General features: G+C 37.0%; 2 protein-coding genes across 3 annotated transcripts in view; one reads left to right on the top strand and one right to left on the bottom strand.

The window, feature by feature from the left end:
* Positions 1 to 262: 262 nt before the first annotated feature.
* LOC131962300 (myoneurin-like) lies at positions 263 to 5,350 on the top strand. Its single transcript, XM_059327280.1, has 2 exons — positions 263 to 561; positions 2,039 to 5,350. Exons 1-2 carry the CDS (start codon positions 535 to 537, stop codon positions 3,152 to 3,154), a joined length of 1,143 nt encoding a protein of 380 aa, XP_059183263.1. The 5' UTR covers positions 263 to 534; the 3' UTR covers positions 3,155 to 5,350.
* A 3,436-nt stretch (positions 5,351 to 8,786) lies between these two features.
* The window catches only part of LOC131961872 (ribosomal protein S6 kinase alpha-3), an 80,301-nt gene continuing 72,186 nt past the window's right edge, over positions 8,787 to 16,901 (bottom strand). For both annotated transcript variants that reach the window (XM_059326787.1, XM_059326788.1), the window contains exons 19-22: positions 16,346 to 16,422; positions 15,096 to 15,213; positions 14,203 to 14,343; positions 8,787 to 13,678 (exon numbers count right to left, since the gene is read on the bottom strand). In XM_059326787.1, the coding sequence (XP_059182770.1) occupies positions 13,556 to 13,678; positions 14,203 to 14,343; positions 15,096 to 15,213; positions 16,346 to 16,422 (459 nt within the window). In that variant the 3' untranslated portion in view covers positions 8,787 to 13,555. The remainder of the gene's footprint in view (positions 13,679 to 14,202; positions 14,344 to 15,095; positions 15,214 to 16,345; positions 16,423 to 16,901) is intronic.

The raw sequence follows: 16,901 nt of genomic DNA, 5'->3' as shown, positions 1-16,901 counted from the left end.
TATTTTTTATATTCTTATTCTTCTTTAAGAATAATACGAAATACTCTTCTTTATCTATGTGTCTGTATCTTGAGCTGCTGTGACAACTGAATTTCCCCACTGCGGGATAAATAAACTCATATCTTACTTTCTTATCCAAACAAACTCATATCTGACTTCATCTTATCTTAATTTTCCAAATAAAGTCATATCTTTCTTTATCTTAATTTTCAAGTGCAGTGCAGTACTCCTCCGCGCCACCAGGGGGCGGAGGTGGCGCCGCTGCGCTGTTGCCGATTTTATTTCTCCCAGAGAAAAAAAATACATTTTGGGGGATCCGAGCTTGTGATCGAGCCCCTCGGTGCCTCCTGCAGCGAGAAAAGCGTCAATATCTCCCGTTTCTCAACATTTAGAGGCGCCCTTCAACTCCCTGCGAGCCCCCACAAACAGCCAACTGGTGCAGAGTTTACAAAAAGCTTAAATATTTTCGGCTGGAACTTGTAGTCCACGTTTGGTTGCTAAGCTAGCTGCAGTTGTGTTTCCAGCTGCTCTGTGATGGCTGACTTCAGCAGCAGGATCGTGGTGAGTAAACACTTTATTTTGACAAATTAAAGAGTTCAGCAGGAAAACAAAGGGGTGCAGCTTGTGTCTGGGTTATAAATAGTCTAGTCTTGTGTTTATATCAGGTGGTTTCACCTCATTGGAAAGTAACTGAGTACATTTACTCAACTACTGTACTTCAGTAGGCCAACAAATTATTTTTAAATACTCTGTTTTTGTACTTCTACTCCACCAGATCTGCAAAATGTTACTCTTTTTAAGAACCAGGACAGTTGCATTAAGTTGTATAAGTTGCATGAAAATAATATTGTATTTTTTTTTAACCCTCTGAACCCAAACAAGCTGTTTCAGGACTTGTTTTGCTCTTTTTTAAATTTAACTCACTGTGTCGTTGTAATTCACTGCAATATATAAAAAAGTATATAAACCTAAAAGTCCTAAGGAACCAGCACAATAATCATGGCTGGAAGTGGGAACAACTTAAACATGTCTTTGTGCAGAATAACACCGTTATACTGACATAAACCATAAAAGCAAGTTGAATTTCTCTGATAAATTAGATTTAAAAAATTTGAATAAAATGTAATTTATGTATAAACTTTTCCAAGTGCACACAAATGTTGCAAAAAAAAGGACAAAATGACGAAAAAGTCAGAAAATAACCACACAAAAAATATTTTTAAAAACCCACAAAATGACGAAAAAACAATAAAAGACCAAAAACATAAAAAATATCCAAAAAGGTGTCAAACATTTTTTTAAAGATCACACAAAATAACATGAAAAACGTGTTATATGATCAAAAATAGTGTTCTCCTCATATTGTATATATTGCAGTATTGTCCTGTTTCCAGCCTCTCCTGTCCTCTCCTCTCAGCTCTGTGTAAACAGATTCTCAGTGAATATTTGTCATCTGACCGTTGGTCTCTAAGGAGCAGAATTTAATGTTTATAACAGGATCTGGTTAGTGCAAACGCTTTATTTTAAATGACACATGGAGAATAAAGAGATTCTGACACAAATATCAACATTTTAACACAAGTTTTAGTTACTTTTTTAAGGAAACACACTTTTAAATTCTGCATTTGTGGTGTTCGGAGGGTTGAATTTACAGATACTGCCTTAAAGAAATAGTTTTTTGCATTTTCTTGGTGTTAAATGATCTTTGTTTAGGTTTTATATTTGACTTCATAAATGGTGTGAGAAACAGGATCTGCTCATTTGAAAAGGGAAAACTAAACAAATAAGTAATAAAAAAAAATTATAAATAAAGAAAGATTTAAATGAATATAGAGTAAATATAGCTATGTGAAAAAAAATCCAAAAACAAAGGAGGCAAGGAGTGTCAATAATATAATAATAATAATAATAAAAATAATACGTATATATCTATAATAATTTTTCAACATGTTTTACTCCTTAAAAATGTTTATTCTGTTGGCTGTGAATGAATCTGATGCTTGTTAAAATAAAGATAAATCTGTTTTCTCGTGTCTAGATGTCTCCTGAGGTCCCGGCGGCTGGAGGCGGGTCGGCAGGGAAAGCGCCGTCGTCCTCGGCGGCGCCAGGAAACGGAGGCTGGGAGGGCGCCGCGTCGATGGACCAGATCACGGTGGTCCGGATCGACGACACGCACATCTTAGAGGAGCAGTGTCTCGACCCGGGGAAGGTGAAAGAAACGCCAGAGTTCTACGAGGTGGAGTACTCGCTGCCGGCGGCGGAGGAGGTGGTGGGCGAGGACGAGGACGATGGCGTCTACGTCATCGAGTACTCCAACCCCGAGGAGGAGGGCGAGAGCTACCAGTTCACCATGTCGGTGGACCGGCCGCTGCCCACCAAGAAGCAGATATTCAAACATCCCGTGCAGCGAGGGAGCGCCAAAGCTCCTCTACCGCTGATCTCCAGACCGCCGCGGCCCACGAGGACGAGGAAGAGGAGGAAGCTCGCACAGGAGGAGGAGGAAGACGAAGAGGAGGACGACGAGGAGGAGAAGGAGGAGGTGGTGAGCAATAAGTCCATGCTGGAGCTGGGCGAGGACTACAGTGGCGTCATGGCGACCAGCTCCGGTAAAGGCCCGCTGGTGTGCACGCTCTGCCCGCCGCCCGGGAAGTTCTTCAAGCGCGGCGCGGGCCTGGCGGTGCACCTGAAGCACATGCACTTCATGCAGGGCAAGAAGACGTTCTTCTGCACGTCCTGCCAGCAGTCGGTCCGCACGCAGATCGAGCTGGACCAGCACACCAGGCGCCACGCCAACCACGACGCCGTGTTCACCTGCAGCGTCTGCCCCGAGGACGCCGGCTACAAGGGCTCCAAGACGGGGCTGAAGAAGCACCTGGAGGCGGAGCACCCGGGCCTCATCCCCCGCTGCCACGTCTGCCACCGCGCCTTCAAGTCGCTCATGTCGTACCTGGCCGACCAGTTCAGGCACGTGGGCGTGTCGCCGTACCACTGCGCCAAGTGTCAGATCTACGAAATGACTGAGAGAGGTCTGACCATCCACATCAAGAACCACGACAAGAAGAAGACGACGCAGCAGCCGGAGGAGCAGCTGCAGGCGCCGGGATCCCCCGCCGCCGGCGCCGATAACTCCGCCACGGACGACTCCGACGTCTGACGCTTTTTATCTCAGTTTTCAGACTCAAGCAGCAGCTCAGCGACCTCCTCTCTGTCAGACGTCTGACCGTTATGCATCTTTGACCAGACACGAGCGTTTCATGTTTTTATTTCAAGTTGTTTGTGACTTTGGCCTCATCAGTGTCGTGTGAGTGGAGGAAACACAATTCAGGTCACGGTGGGAACTGAAATAACGACTTTATGAACAACCTGGGTCTCTTTTTTTTTTTTCCTAGAGTTGCCACTTTTAATCTCATAAATCTTTTTTTCCCTCACAGATTTGCCACTTTTATTCTCATAAATCAACTTTTTTTCTCATAGATTTGCTACTTTTAATCTCTTAAATCTGCGACTTTTCACCTAAATTTGCCAATTTGACCAGACACAATCGTTTTATGTTTTTTATTTCAAGTTGTTTGTAACTTTGACCTCATCAGTGTCGCGTGTGTGGAGGATTACAGGTCAGGTCACGGTGGGAAATGAAATTACATTTTTTAACAAACTGGGTGTGTTTTTGAACATCAAAGCTACAGGTGCATCTCAATAAATCAGAATATCATAGAAAAGTTTATTCATGTCGGTAATGAAATTCAAAAAGTGGAAATAACACATTATATAGATCCATCACACACAGAATGAAACATTTCATGTCTTCATTTATTTAATTTCTTCTAATTATAATGATTATGGCTTACATTTAATGAAGACCTAAAATTCAGTGGCTCAAAAAAAAAATTTAATATTACAAAAGACAAATTTTGAAAAATTACTGGAAATGGACTTTTCCATCATATTCTAATGTATTGAGATGCTATTGTACATTTATTCTCTCCAGCATGATTTAAAATAAATGTTCAAATCGTGTAAGTGTGGCAGCGACATGTTACCGTAGAATAGATCAACACTTATTCTCTTTCCCACTGAAATCTGCATCATATTCACAATTAAAATAATGTAAAATAATTAAATTTAAAACCATGTTTTAGCCCAAAATGTGGATTTACAAACCCATCAATTAAAAAATGCTGTTTTGTTGAGACTGTTTGACATAATGTTATTAGAACTTTTTTAAATTTGCAATCAGTGGGAATTTAAAGAAAAATGTCTTTCACTCAATAGAACTAGTAAAAAAACATGAGTATTATCTACTTTCTACTTTTTAATGATGAAACAGGAATTACAAAGGTGTTAAAATCATCAAAATATGAGATCAATACTTATTGTCTTTCCCACTGAAATCTGCATTATATTCACAATTAAAATCATGTAAAAGATTAAATTAAAACCATGTTTTAACCCAAAATGTGGATTTACAATGGTGAGATGGTTTGACATAATGTCCACTGAATTAAAACGTATTAAATTTTGCAATTAGTGGAAATTTAAGCCTCTGGTATCACACGGGACATTTTCAGCCATATTTGTCATTTTTCACTTTTGTTTTGGCAATCATTTTGGTCGTGATACTGCAAATGGCATGATATTTGGAAGATGTTTTTTTTTTCTTGATACATTTTGAAATTCAAATTTCAATTTTTGTAATGGGTCAATAATACACTGTGTAAAACTGTACTACCCTTTCAGGCCCTTAAGGCTGAAAATGTCCACTTCCATAAAATTGCTATAAAAACTTTACAGATTAATATTTTTTTTCTACTTTTTTCTGCATAAACCTCTTAAACAACTTCCGCCCTGCTCAAAACTACCAAATGTTTAAACATTTTTAGCATTTTAACCCTTTAAATGCCAGTTTGATTATAGGATGTCACTGTTTTTCAAAGAAAAAAACACAGAAATTTAGTTATTTTCATAAACATCAGTGACATCATGCAATCAAACTAGCATTTAAAGGGTTAAAATGCCAAAAATGTTTAAACATTTGGTAGTTTTGAGCAGAATTGGAGTTCTTTAAGAGGTTTATGCAGAAAAAAGTAGGAAAAAATAGTAATCTGTTAAGTTTTATCACATTTTTTTTTGGAGGTGGACATTTTTGGCTTTAATGACTTTCAAAGGGTAGTAAATTAAAGTGGGACGGGTTAAAAAAAACCTGTCTTTTTCACTTTATAGAACTAGTAAAATGAAAATCATGAGTATTGTACTTTTTAAGGATGAAACAAGTATTACAAAGGTGCTAAAAATCATCAAAATATGCACTAAGTTTGGTTCAGAAACACTGGAATGAACTTATATTAAAGTATTAGTTTAATACGTTTTTTGTGACGTCTTCAAATATTTTATTTTGTTGCACAAAACTGTCCAAATATATTTAGTTTTTACCAGTATATTTTAACAGAAAATCTCTCCTGGATGAGTCATTTGAGCTGTGATGTAAAGAGGACCCAGGTTGTGACAGAATCTGTTTATGCATGTGTGTGTAAATACTGTATATCCTTTATTACTCACCAGTTATTCCAGTTAGAGAGAAATTCATCCTGCAGCGAGACGTTTATAGTGACGATGTTTACATGCAGCAGCAGCAGCTTTAAAGTCTCATTTTCAAACGTTTTCTACTCGGGAAGTTCCCATCTGCAGCTTTCTTTTTTCATCTTTTGCTAAAAAAGCTGCTAAATCTTCCTCATAGAGGTGAAAGAAAAATACGATCTCAGAGTGAATATAAAGTTTCAACAGCCTCCATCAGTCTGCAGGTGGTTGACAACAAAAAAGGTGCAAATCATGTGTTTTTCTTTCACTGCAGACATTTTACAACCCCAGTCTAAAATATTTGTAAATAAAAACAATGCATCATATTCAGAATGAGTGTATATATGATTATATTTACAATAAAAACTAAACTTTCCCAGTTTGAGCTTTAGATATGTTTTCTTTGTACTGCATTTAATTCAATGTCGGTCACAAAAAAGTCACTTTTAATCTCAAATCTACTTTTTTCTCCTAGATTTGCCACTTTCAATCTCATAAATCTACTTTTTTTCTCGTATATTTGCCACTTTTAATCTCGTAAATCTTTTACTTTTTTCTCATAGAATTGACACTTTTAAGATAATAAATTTGCAACTTTTTTCTCGTAGATTTGCAACTTTTAAGATAATACATTTGCAACTTTTTTTCCTAGATTTGCCACTTTTAAACTCATAAATCTGCAATTTTTCTCATAGATTTGCTATTTTTAATCTCATGAATCTACTTTTTTTCTTGTAGATTTGCTACTTTTAATCTCATAAATCTGAAACTTTTTTCTCCGAGATTTGCCACTTTTTTTCCAATAATTGTATTCTGTTTAGAGTCTGGACTTCTTTTTTTTTTAGAATCAGGGTTGTATGAAACAAAACGCACAGTTTTAAGGATGACGAAGGAGGTTTTTATGACGTGTTTTGGGCAGCAGATGATGTCGGGAGCTGTTGAAATAAATTTAATCTGTCACAGTGAACATGCAGACTTCTTTGTGATAGTTTATTTATTCCGTCAGTTAGTGGTTTAATAGTAAAGTGCCTGAAGGATCTGCTGTTGTGCTGCTTTCAGGTGCTTAAGATCATCTAAAACCTCACAGAAACGGTTTAATTCAACAAGAAAATAGTTTAAATTCACAACATCTATCTTTTAGTTTCTTGCTTGTCTTCAGGCAACATTAAATCTCAGATGTTTGAAGCTTTTTTCAGCAGATTTTCACTTAAAGAAACCTGAAAAAAAGTATTTTGCATGAACACAGAAAGCACAAATGGCAAAAAAACATGCAAAATGTTCATTGTGATGGATTAAATGTGTCAAACGTCAAATATATAATTTGTTGTCTGTCAGTTAACACTTCGTGACAAATTTCAGACTCACCAGAGAAATAATTGTTGTCTGATTTACTTACTAAATGAGTCGCAGAGCTGCTGGTCAGAACTAAATAAAGCAAAATAAAACAGGTGATTTTATCCTTTTTTTAAAGCCTGCATGCATGTGAACGTCGTCACTATAAAGAGAGAAAAAAAAGGATTTTTGTTGCATTTTTTGCGTCTCTGATCAAAGCTACTCCACTTTAAAAATTATGAGCCTGATTTAGAAAATTCAACTGAGAATATTACTGAGAAAAGGAATAAACTGTTCACACTATTGTGTTCAGGAAAATTAATCTTATATTTTTTTAATTATTTTTATTTTTCATCTAAGTTCAAAAGTTTGAATATTACTTAAGATACAAAAAAATCTATTTTATAGACTAAATTAAAAAAAATTAAATAAAATAAATTCACCCCAAAAACCTAAAAGATAAATTAACAGCGATTACAATTTATTAAATTAAATTTTTTTAAATTAATGTTTTTTTCAGCTGTTTGGCTGCCGACCCTTTGAAACAAATCTGTGAATATTTGTGGCTCCTCATTAAATTTATTTACATTATTTACAATCTGTATGTGGTCATAAGACACTTAAATCTTGTTTCATTTGAACCATTTTTAGAGGAGATGATGTCAAAATATCCAACATTTTACAAGGAAAAAATACAAAGAATTCTCCAAATAAACACAATTTTGTGTCACAGAAGCAACATTTTTATGTTAAGTTATTCTTGTATTTCATTGTATGAGCCCTCAGATTTTTATTTTGAGATCCCACACAGCAGATTTAGAACCATTGAGGTTGTTTGTGTGTGTGGATCCTCATTTATTGACACATTTCCACTTAAATCTGCATTGAAATTCACAGTAAAATAATGTAAAAAACAACATTAAAATCCATGTTTGAGCCCAAACTGCGGATTAAAAAACCCACCAATGATAAAAATGCTGTTATGCTGAAATGGTTTGACTGAATTAAACATTTTAAACTTTGCAATTTAACAGAAAATTATCTTTTTCTCATTATAGAGTTTTAAAAAAAATCATGAGTATTCTTTTTAAAGGATGAAACGAGTATTAAAAAGGTGCTAAAATCAAAAATATAAACTAAGTTTGGTTCAGGAACACTGGGATGAACTGTATCCATCTGCTTTTAATAAACATTTATTTTTTTTAATGAAAATAGTGTTTGCAATGAAATCTTTGTAATGTGTATGTTTTTGATTTTTATTCTTGGATGTAGTGATTTAATTTGTCTCTCTTTTTAATTTTTATTTCCTGACATCATTAAAGGGAAACACCACTGGTTTTCTTCTAGTATTGTGTTATTTTGTTCCATATCAAATAAGAAAACTGGTAATATGATATAATAATATACAAACTGACTCGAAAAAGTCAACTTTCTTTTCTCATAAATCTACTTTTTTCTCCCAGATTTGCCACTTTTAAACTCACAAATCTGCTAATTTCTCTCCAAAATTTGCCACTTTAATCCAATGAAAGTACTTTTTTTTCTCATAGATTTGCCACTTTTAGCCGTAAATCTGTTACTTTTCTCTCTTAGATTTGCCACTTTTAATCTTATAAATCTGACTAGTAATAGTAATTATTATAAAAAACAACAATAACATTTTAATTAATTCCTTCATTCAACAAGAGGAAACAAAAAATCTAGTAGAGTTAATTTGCAATTAATACATTTTAATTTCCTAAATAGACTTTGTTGGGCAAAAAAATCAATAAAAAATGTATAATTTCATGAATGGCTTTTATGTGTTTTTGCAAATACATTTTTTGTTATTTAACAGAACTTCCCCTTTTTAAAAACAAAAGTTCTTGAGTCAGTGTGCGTAATTATCTGATTTCCTTTTTATTATTTTTAATAGAAAGTCCAACTCTCACTGCAGGTACAAAAACAGAGAGCTGGCGTAGCAGCAGGGCCGAACGCTGACAGAGTCAGACAGAAGAGAGAAGAAGAGAAAGAGAGAGAAAGAGAAGAAGAAGAAAGCTGTTCCCCAGTTCATAATTACAGAAAAAAAAATCCTTTTACATTCCTTTATCCCAGAGCTGTACATCGATAGACGAGGCAAACAACATTTATATATTTCATATTATATATAAAACAAAGAATAATAGATTTTTTTGTCTCAGAGCAGTAAAAGTTTTATCCCTTTATCTCGACAGACATTCAGAAGAGCGCAGGGAGGAAGGAAGCAGTTTTCAATCATTCACAGAAACATTATTACAGTATTTATCTTGCAGGAGAGAGTTTATGTTTTTTTATTTTAGTGCTCGCTGATTGTCTTCAGACGGTTAAAATCAGGAGAGAGGAGCAGAGGCACACAGGCGCAGATTCACTTCTTATCTCAGAGTGAAAGACGAGAACGTTTCTGAGGAGATTATTTTATTTTACCACCAATCCACCTGATTGTGTGTCGGATTAAATTAAAGGGACAGTTCACCTGCACGGATTCAGTCCTACGCGTTTGTTTTGATGGAATAATCTGAAAAAATTGGTTCTCAATTGTTGGAAAAAAGTTGCAAAAGTTGACGTCATATCATGAAATATAGAAGTAAATATTGTGTTATTAAATCTCGTATTGCACATTTTTATTTTGCAGCTGCTCGGTGTGTTTTTATGAAACGTGGAGTTTGGAAGACATGAAAGAGAGTCTAATGAAAGACACTATTGCATTATGGGGGATGTAGTATCCAGTGTTTGATTTAAAATCTGAAAAATCTGAAAAAGTGTGCACCGTTCGGGAGACAAACGCCCTCTAGTGGAATAACACGGAACAACATGCATGCATCTAATCGGCTGAAAGCATCATCATATCATAATAAACTGAATATCTAATATGATAGAACAAGATATTTAAAGATCTTGCACGCTGGAGATGGATTTCTCCCAACCAATTTTTGTCTTTTTGCACCTGAAAGGTAGCAATACTGGATTGCAGGAATCTTTTAAGTAATAATTAAGTAATCTGCAGTGAAGCTGCAACAATTAGTTGACTAATCTCCAACTATTTTGATAATCAATCAATTGTAGAAGTAATTTTTCATGCAAAAATGCCAGAAAATGCTCATCTCAGCCTCTCAAATATGGAGATGTTTCTGTGTTTCTCTGTTTTATACCATAACAAACTGAAAATCTTTGGGTTTTGGACTGAAAAAACAAGATGTTTAAAGATCTTGCACGCTGGAGATGGATGTTTTTTTGCACTATTTTCTGACATTTTATAGACCAATTGAAAAATCAAGAAAAATAATAGTCAGTTGCAGATCTGACCTGCAGAGACGATTTTTGTCTTTTTGCAGCTGAAAGGTAAAAATACAGGATTACAGGAATCTCTTTTTATCTGAAATCCATCAAGTCAGAACTGAAATGTGAGTAAATACTTGTTATCTTTTCCTAAGTCTTGATTTTTTTTCCTGATAAATCTTGAAAGCATCAAGTGTGCACCGTTTGGGAGATAAGTGCCCTCTAGTGGAATAACACGGAATTACATGCAGGCATCTAATCAGCTGAAAGCACCACGGTTTTCATTTTAAAAGAGTTAAGAGAGGAATTTGTGTGAACTGACCCTTTAATTTCTCCACTGAAGGCTTTGAAGCCTGAATACAACTGGAATGTGTCTAAATGTGCCGAGGTGAGTGTTTTTCTTTCTGCTGCTACACTTTTTAAAGGGTACTGCTGACAGAAAAATCGCCACGAACGCGTTGGAGATGAAGAGAAATGAGAGTTTGACTCCAGAAACATAATTAAATGAGACTTTTGTTGGTGAAAGGTGAAATGCATGCTCAGGTTTTGGGATAAAACTCCTCGTGTGCTGCTCGCCTGTCACACCTGTGTGCTTGTTTCATGTGTATGTACACCTCTCTCCTCCTGCACATGTTTATATAAAAATGCATTGTCTTGATTCGTAGAAACCTGAGTTGCTCGTACATGGATTTATATTTACAGTTCAGCTCCCCGTCTGCTGCACACACGCACACAGAGAAGATCAGTCGGCTCGTACAGAAGAAGGTTCAGATCCCGGTTCAAGTTTGTGGAAGCAGGAAGCTCGCTTTCCTTATTTCTTTTTTTTTCTTTTTCTATACATCCAACAGGTGAGCAGGGCAGCTTGTTTCCAGGTGGGATGCTGATAAAATGGGACTCCTCGACACGTTCTCTCATGTTTGTTGTGCAAATGTCCCCCGTTTCCACGACTACAGCCACTTTCACTGCCTCAAAGTGTTTCATATTTAATTATCTTATCTTAAAGCTGCACAAGGAACAAAAAAATACACAAAAAATGATTGTTTTATCAGCCTGGAAGACACTTTAGATTCTAGTTGGATTTGCCAGATATGGAAAATAAGCTTTTTGAGTTACTTTACTTCAAATCTTATTATTATCGGACTAAAACACCCATGCATTCAATTTGCATGCATTTTGCATGAGTGCTTTTATTTTTGGTACTTTGATGGTTGGATGTTCACAACAAATTTAACTTTTCAAGCTTTTTTGGGATTTTAAATGAAGTCAATGCAAAGATCTAAATTTGCAAAACGTGCTTTTGTGTTGAGACATGTGTTGAGGTCTTATGGATCAGAACTCCATTCAGAAAACAAGCATTTTAAAAGTTGTTGTCTTGCCGTCTTGCAGACAGACCTGTCAAAGCATGAACTCAGACTTTTTACACATCTGCATCATGTTGTGGATATTTCTGCATATTTTTGGATCAATTAATTGCCATTACATTGTGCCAAAATCTCTTTATTTGGGTTCAAACTGCTGTTTCAGTGGCAGTCTGCATCACCCTGATTGTCCTGAACTCCATTCAGAAAAAAAGCATTTTTAAAGTTGTTTGCTTGTCGTCTTGCAGACAGACCAGACAGAACAAGAATTAAGACTTTTTACACATCTGCATCATGTTCTGCATATTTTTGGGTCAATTTATTGCAGGTAATCATGGCAAAATCTGTTTATCTGTTTTTCTAACTGCTGTTTTAGTGGCAGTATGCATCGCCCTGATTGCATCATGTTAAAGTTATTTCATCAAATTTTTTTACTGTTTTGTTTGCAGCAAAATCAGGTTATTTTAGGTTTATCTAGTCGTATATTCCTGGAGAAGGCAGTGAAATTTATGGAGCTGTGTGCACTTCTGGATGATATTATTAATCCTGACATGACAGCATTTCTTTTTCCAATATATCTGAAGCTTCCACAACAGCAGTAGTGGTTATTTCAGCCTTTTTTATTAAGTATAGAAATGGTGTCGTTGGTATCTGGAGAAAAGTGCAAAAGAAGCTTTGCATGTTTTTATAGAAGTGCTTTATCGAAGGCGCCACCAGAGGGCACCACACAACGCAAGGTTGCCTTGTGCAGCTTTAAAAACAAAAACAAAAGACAAAATAAAGACAGAATCTGTTTGTTTTTGTTCATATTTTTTCCTCACATTGTAATTTTCTGACTTCTGACAAATTACTAGTTACTAGTTAATTGGGTTTTCACTCACACTAATAGTGAAAATATATTTATTATCATATTAATTCAAACAGTCTTTTATGTGAAATCTGTCTGGACAAAAACTTGATTTCTATTCCAAAATTAGTTTAGTTTTTGATACACTTTTAGATCCATGATGATCCAAATGTTCTAATTTAAATAATAATTAAATAATAATTAAGTAATCTGCAGTGAAGCTGCAACAATTAGTCGACTAATCTCCAACTATTTTGATAATCTATCAATCGTGGAAGTAATTTTTCATTCAAAAATGCCAGAAAATGTTCATCTCAGCCTCTCAAATATGGAGATGTCTCTGTGTTTTTATATCATAATAGAGTGAAAATCTTTTGGTTTTGGACTGAAAAAACAAGATATTTAAAGATCTTGCACGCTGGAGATGGATGTTCTTGCACTATTTTCTGACATTTATTGATAATCGTGAGTTACAGACACAATTTTGTCTTTTTGCACCTAAAAGGTAAAAAATACTGATTACAGGAATCTCTTTTTATCTGAAATCCATCAAGTCAGGACTTAAATGTGAGTAAATACTATCTGAAGTCTTGATTTTTTCCCGCAACACTTTGAGGCCGAGGCTCTGGGAGCTTCTGTCCTTCTCTGCAGACGCCGTGATCTCCGAGGCTACTTGAGGTTTAAATACAGGATCTACAGCTACGCAGAACCGTGACGACAGTATAATAACAATGATCCTATAGCTCTTTGAATGCATACATTAGATTACCGTGTTCTATGTTCCCCGTTCCAAGTAAATAAATACTTTTGTTTTTCCTGAAGCGCGCTCCGTGTCCAGGTCTGCGAGGCGGCGCTGATTGTCCGAAGCAAAGACGGGAACAGGTTCTCACGAGTCCGGCCGGAGCTGAGAAATAACCAGCCAATCAGAAGAGTCCGTTAAGGTGCAGGACAGAGGGCGGGAGTGGTGGCGGAGGGGGGGCGGCGGGGGTCCGCGGCGTTCCTATTTGGCGTGAGCGGTTCCTGGGTTCATCAGTAGTCTGTCCCACCGGACCGGACCGGAGGGGGGGAGGGGGTCCGGCGGAGGTCAGATGGAGGTCAGAGTTGACGGGAGGAGGTGAAGGAGGAGGAGGAGGTGAAGGAGGAGGGGGTGTCACAGGGCGGTGGAGGTGATCTTCTTCATCCCCCTCCTCTGGGCCAGAGTGGAGCAGCCCACCGGCTCCAGGACCGGAGGGACGTTCCTGTTCAGAGCAGAGTAGGTCGCCGCCATCGCACCCTGCACACACACACACACACACACACACACACACACACACACACACACACACACACACACACACAGAGTTACACAGAGTTACACAGAGTCATTGACACACACACAGAGTTACCCATAGACACACACACACACACACACACACACACGGAGCACAACACATTCTTCTTCCATTTGCACAGATTTGTTCCTTTGTTTATTTGTTTATATTTTTGTTTATTTAAAAGGATCCCCATTAGCTGATGCCAAGACAACAGCTAGTCTTCCTGGGGTCCAGACAATACTTTTCAATAGAGTACCACAGGCATTTCAAAGTCAAGTCATTATAAAAATATATAAAAATGAAAAAAATAAGTTAAGAAAAAGAAAGCATTATACAGCCTTGTATCACATAGCCCAACCACACTCAAATAAAATGATATAATTTGAGTTTATATGACTTTGTTCCAGTCAGTAGCATGTAAATGTGTCCTATGCTTGTCTAAGTGTCTGTGCAGTGTGTGTGTGTGTGTGTGTGTGTGTGTCACCTTGACGAGGTGTGGAGCGTCCTGTCTGTTCAGGGTGTATTTGGGCAGCTGGTCTCGGTGCGTCACCCAGGGGTGTCGGAGGACCTGACCCGCCGTCAGCCGGCGGTGAGGGTCCACATGCAGCATCTTAGACACCAGGTCCTGAGGAGGAGGAGGAGGAGGAGGAGGGGGAGGAGGAGGAGGGGTCAGAGGTCACAAATCAATTTCTTGGGGGGTGCTTTGAGCCCCACAAGTGAATTTCTTTAACAGTTGTTTTCTTGCCATCTTGCAGACAGACCTGATAAAGCATGAATTCAGACTTTTTGCAAATGAACATCATGTTGTAGATATTTCTGCATATTTTTGGATCAATTTATTGCAAATAAGTCACAGCAAAATGTGTTTGTGCCATTTTGGGTTCAAACTGCTGTATTTGCAGCAGTGTGCAGAACCCTGATTGTCCTGAACTCCATTTAGAAAACAAGCATTTTAAAAGTTATGTCATGTTGTAGATATTTCATCATACTTTTGATCCGTCTTTAACAGCAGCAAAATCATTATTGTTATTTTGGGTTCATCCAGTCACATATTCCTGGAGAAGGCAGTGAAATTTATTGAGCTGTTACACTGCCACCTGCTGACCGAAGTACGTTACTGCAGCTTTGTTTATTTGCTCTAAACCAGCTGATGGAAACGTCACTAATTTGTATTTTCTTTAATGCGACATTACAAAATACACTTAGACTTTAATGGAAATAAAACAGCTACTGATGGAGGAAGAGAAGACTGAGCAGGGTTTGCTGCCACCCTCCGTATCTATATCAGTATATATTTATTTAAAGAGTTAGTTTTAAGCTCCTTTTGTGTGTGTTTCTTGTGGAAAACAGTTGTTTTTGAGCGTCAGGGTCACTCACCTTGGCCTCAGCAGACACAGAGTTCCAGTATCCTCCAGTGAGTGAGAACTTCCCGCTGCCGATACGAGCCAGAATCTCCTCCGGCGTGTCCTCCGGCCCGTTAGCGAAGGGAGTGAAACTGGAGAACGGATTCATATTTAGATAGTTTTTACATTTATTCGTCAAGGAAGCATGCATCAAAACATTCCAGGGTGTGCTCATTATTTTATTTACTACATTCTGCATAACAAGTACTTTTTCCTCTTGATACTTTAAGTACATTTTGATGCTAATACTTTTGTACTTTTACTTCAGTAAGTTTTGAATGCAGGGCTTTTACTTGTACTGGAGTAATTTCACAGTGTGGTATTAGTACTTTTACTTAAGTAAATACTGCATACTTTTTCCACCACTGCTGGAAAGTTTGATGTATATATAAATGCTACTGAAGTGGAGATTTCTGCCTCATAGTTTGAGAAAAATCATTCATTAAATACTTGTATAACGAGTTTTCTCAAAAGTTATACTTAAACAAGCAAATGAGGCATTATGTAATCTTAACCTTTGGTGAATTTAGGTTAAATCTACACACACAACTAGACAAACGTGTCGTAAAGTAAACAAAATGCACTGAATACACTAAATGTGTATTCTGGATGTTTTCTTTCCACTAGTCTGAAAGAAAGACGTGTTACGTGAGCAAAACAGCCAAAAAAAATCTCTAAAATGAACCTGTGCATGTGGTGTTTTAACTTAAGAAATGCATTCTTTTTAAATGTAACTTGAGTTTTCTGCTGTTCTCAGAGGTGAGACGGTTCCCTAAAGCAGCTATTCTCAACCTTGGGGTCGGGACCCCAATTGGGATCGCGAGATGATTTCTGGGGGTCGCCAAATCATTCTGGAAGTCAGCTCTGTCTCCACTGTGTGAAAGTGTTCATGTGTTAATGTGTTTTAGTCTTTTTGGTCACTTCATGTCTTTTTTTCGGTCATTTTGTGTCTTTTTTTGATCATTTGTGGTCAATTTGTGTGTTTTTTAGTCATTTTGTGTCTTTTTTTTGTCATTTTGTGGTCAATTTGTGTCTTTTTTGGTCATTTTGTTTCCTTTTTTAGGTCATTTTTTCTTTTTTGGGTGATCTGAACTGTGTGTGTGAGATTCTGTTCAGTGAGCGGGGGTCGCGGACAACACGCATGTTAAATTGGGGGTCGCGACTCGAAAAGGTTGAGAACTACCGCCCTAAAGGATAATATGTGATGTTAATAAATGTTTTTACCCCGTCAGCATGGTGTAGAGCAGCACGCCCAGGCTCCAGATGTCGCAGGCTGCATCGTATCCCTGCTTCTTCAACACCTGCCAGCAACACAAAGAGACGTCACAACGTTTATTTTAACTGTTCTCACGCTGCTCAGGCACCTTGTGAGTGATGTCAGTGTTTACACCTTCCACACATACATTAAACCTTCACAGCTGCGTCAGTTTGTTAATTATCGGTTTGTTTCCACACAGTTTAAATTAATGTTTAATCCTCAGAACTTGAAGTTTCTGGGCGTTTTCTTCTCCTGTCATGTATGATTCACTTTGGCCTCATTTTTTTACTGCACTATATAGAAATATTTATAAACTATATGAGTCCTGCAGCTCTACAGAATCAGCACAATCATGACTAGAAGAAGAGAGAATTTAAATATTAACTTAAACTGCCATATTTACATTAATGTCTGCTATGTTTTCCATTTTGATACAACAGACCAACAAAAATGATAACAATAAATATATAACAAAATAAAATAAATTGGAAAATTTAATTTTTTAAATATTAAATTATAATT

Source organism: Centropristis striata, chromosome 23 (assembly GCF_030273125.1).
Source record: "Centropristis striata isolate RG_2023a ecotype Rhode Island chromosome 23, C.striata_1.0, whole genome shotgun sequence".
Taxonomy (NCBI): Eukaryota; Metazoa; Chordata; class Actinopteri; order Perciformes; family Serranidae; genus Centropristis; species Centropristis striata.
This window is presented reverse-complemented; position numbering and strand designations above follow the sequence as displayed.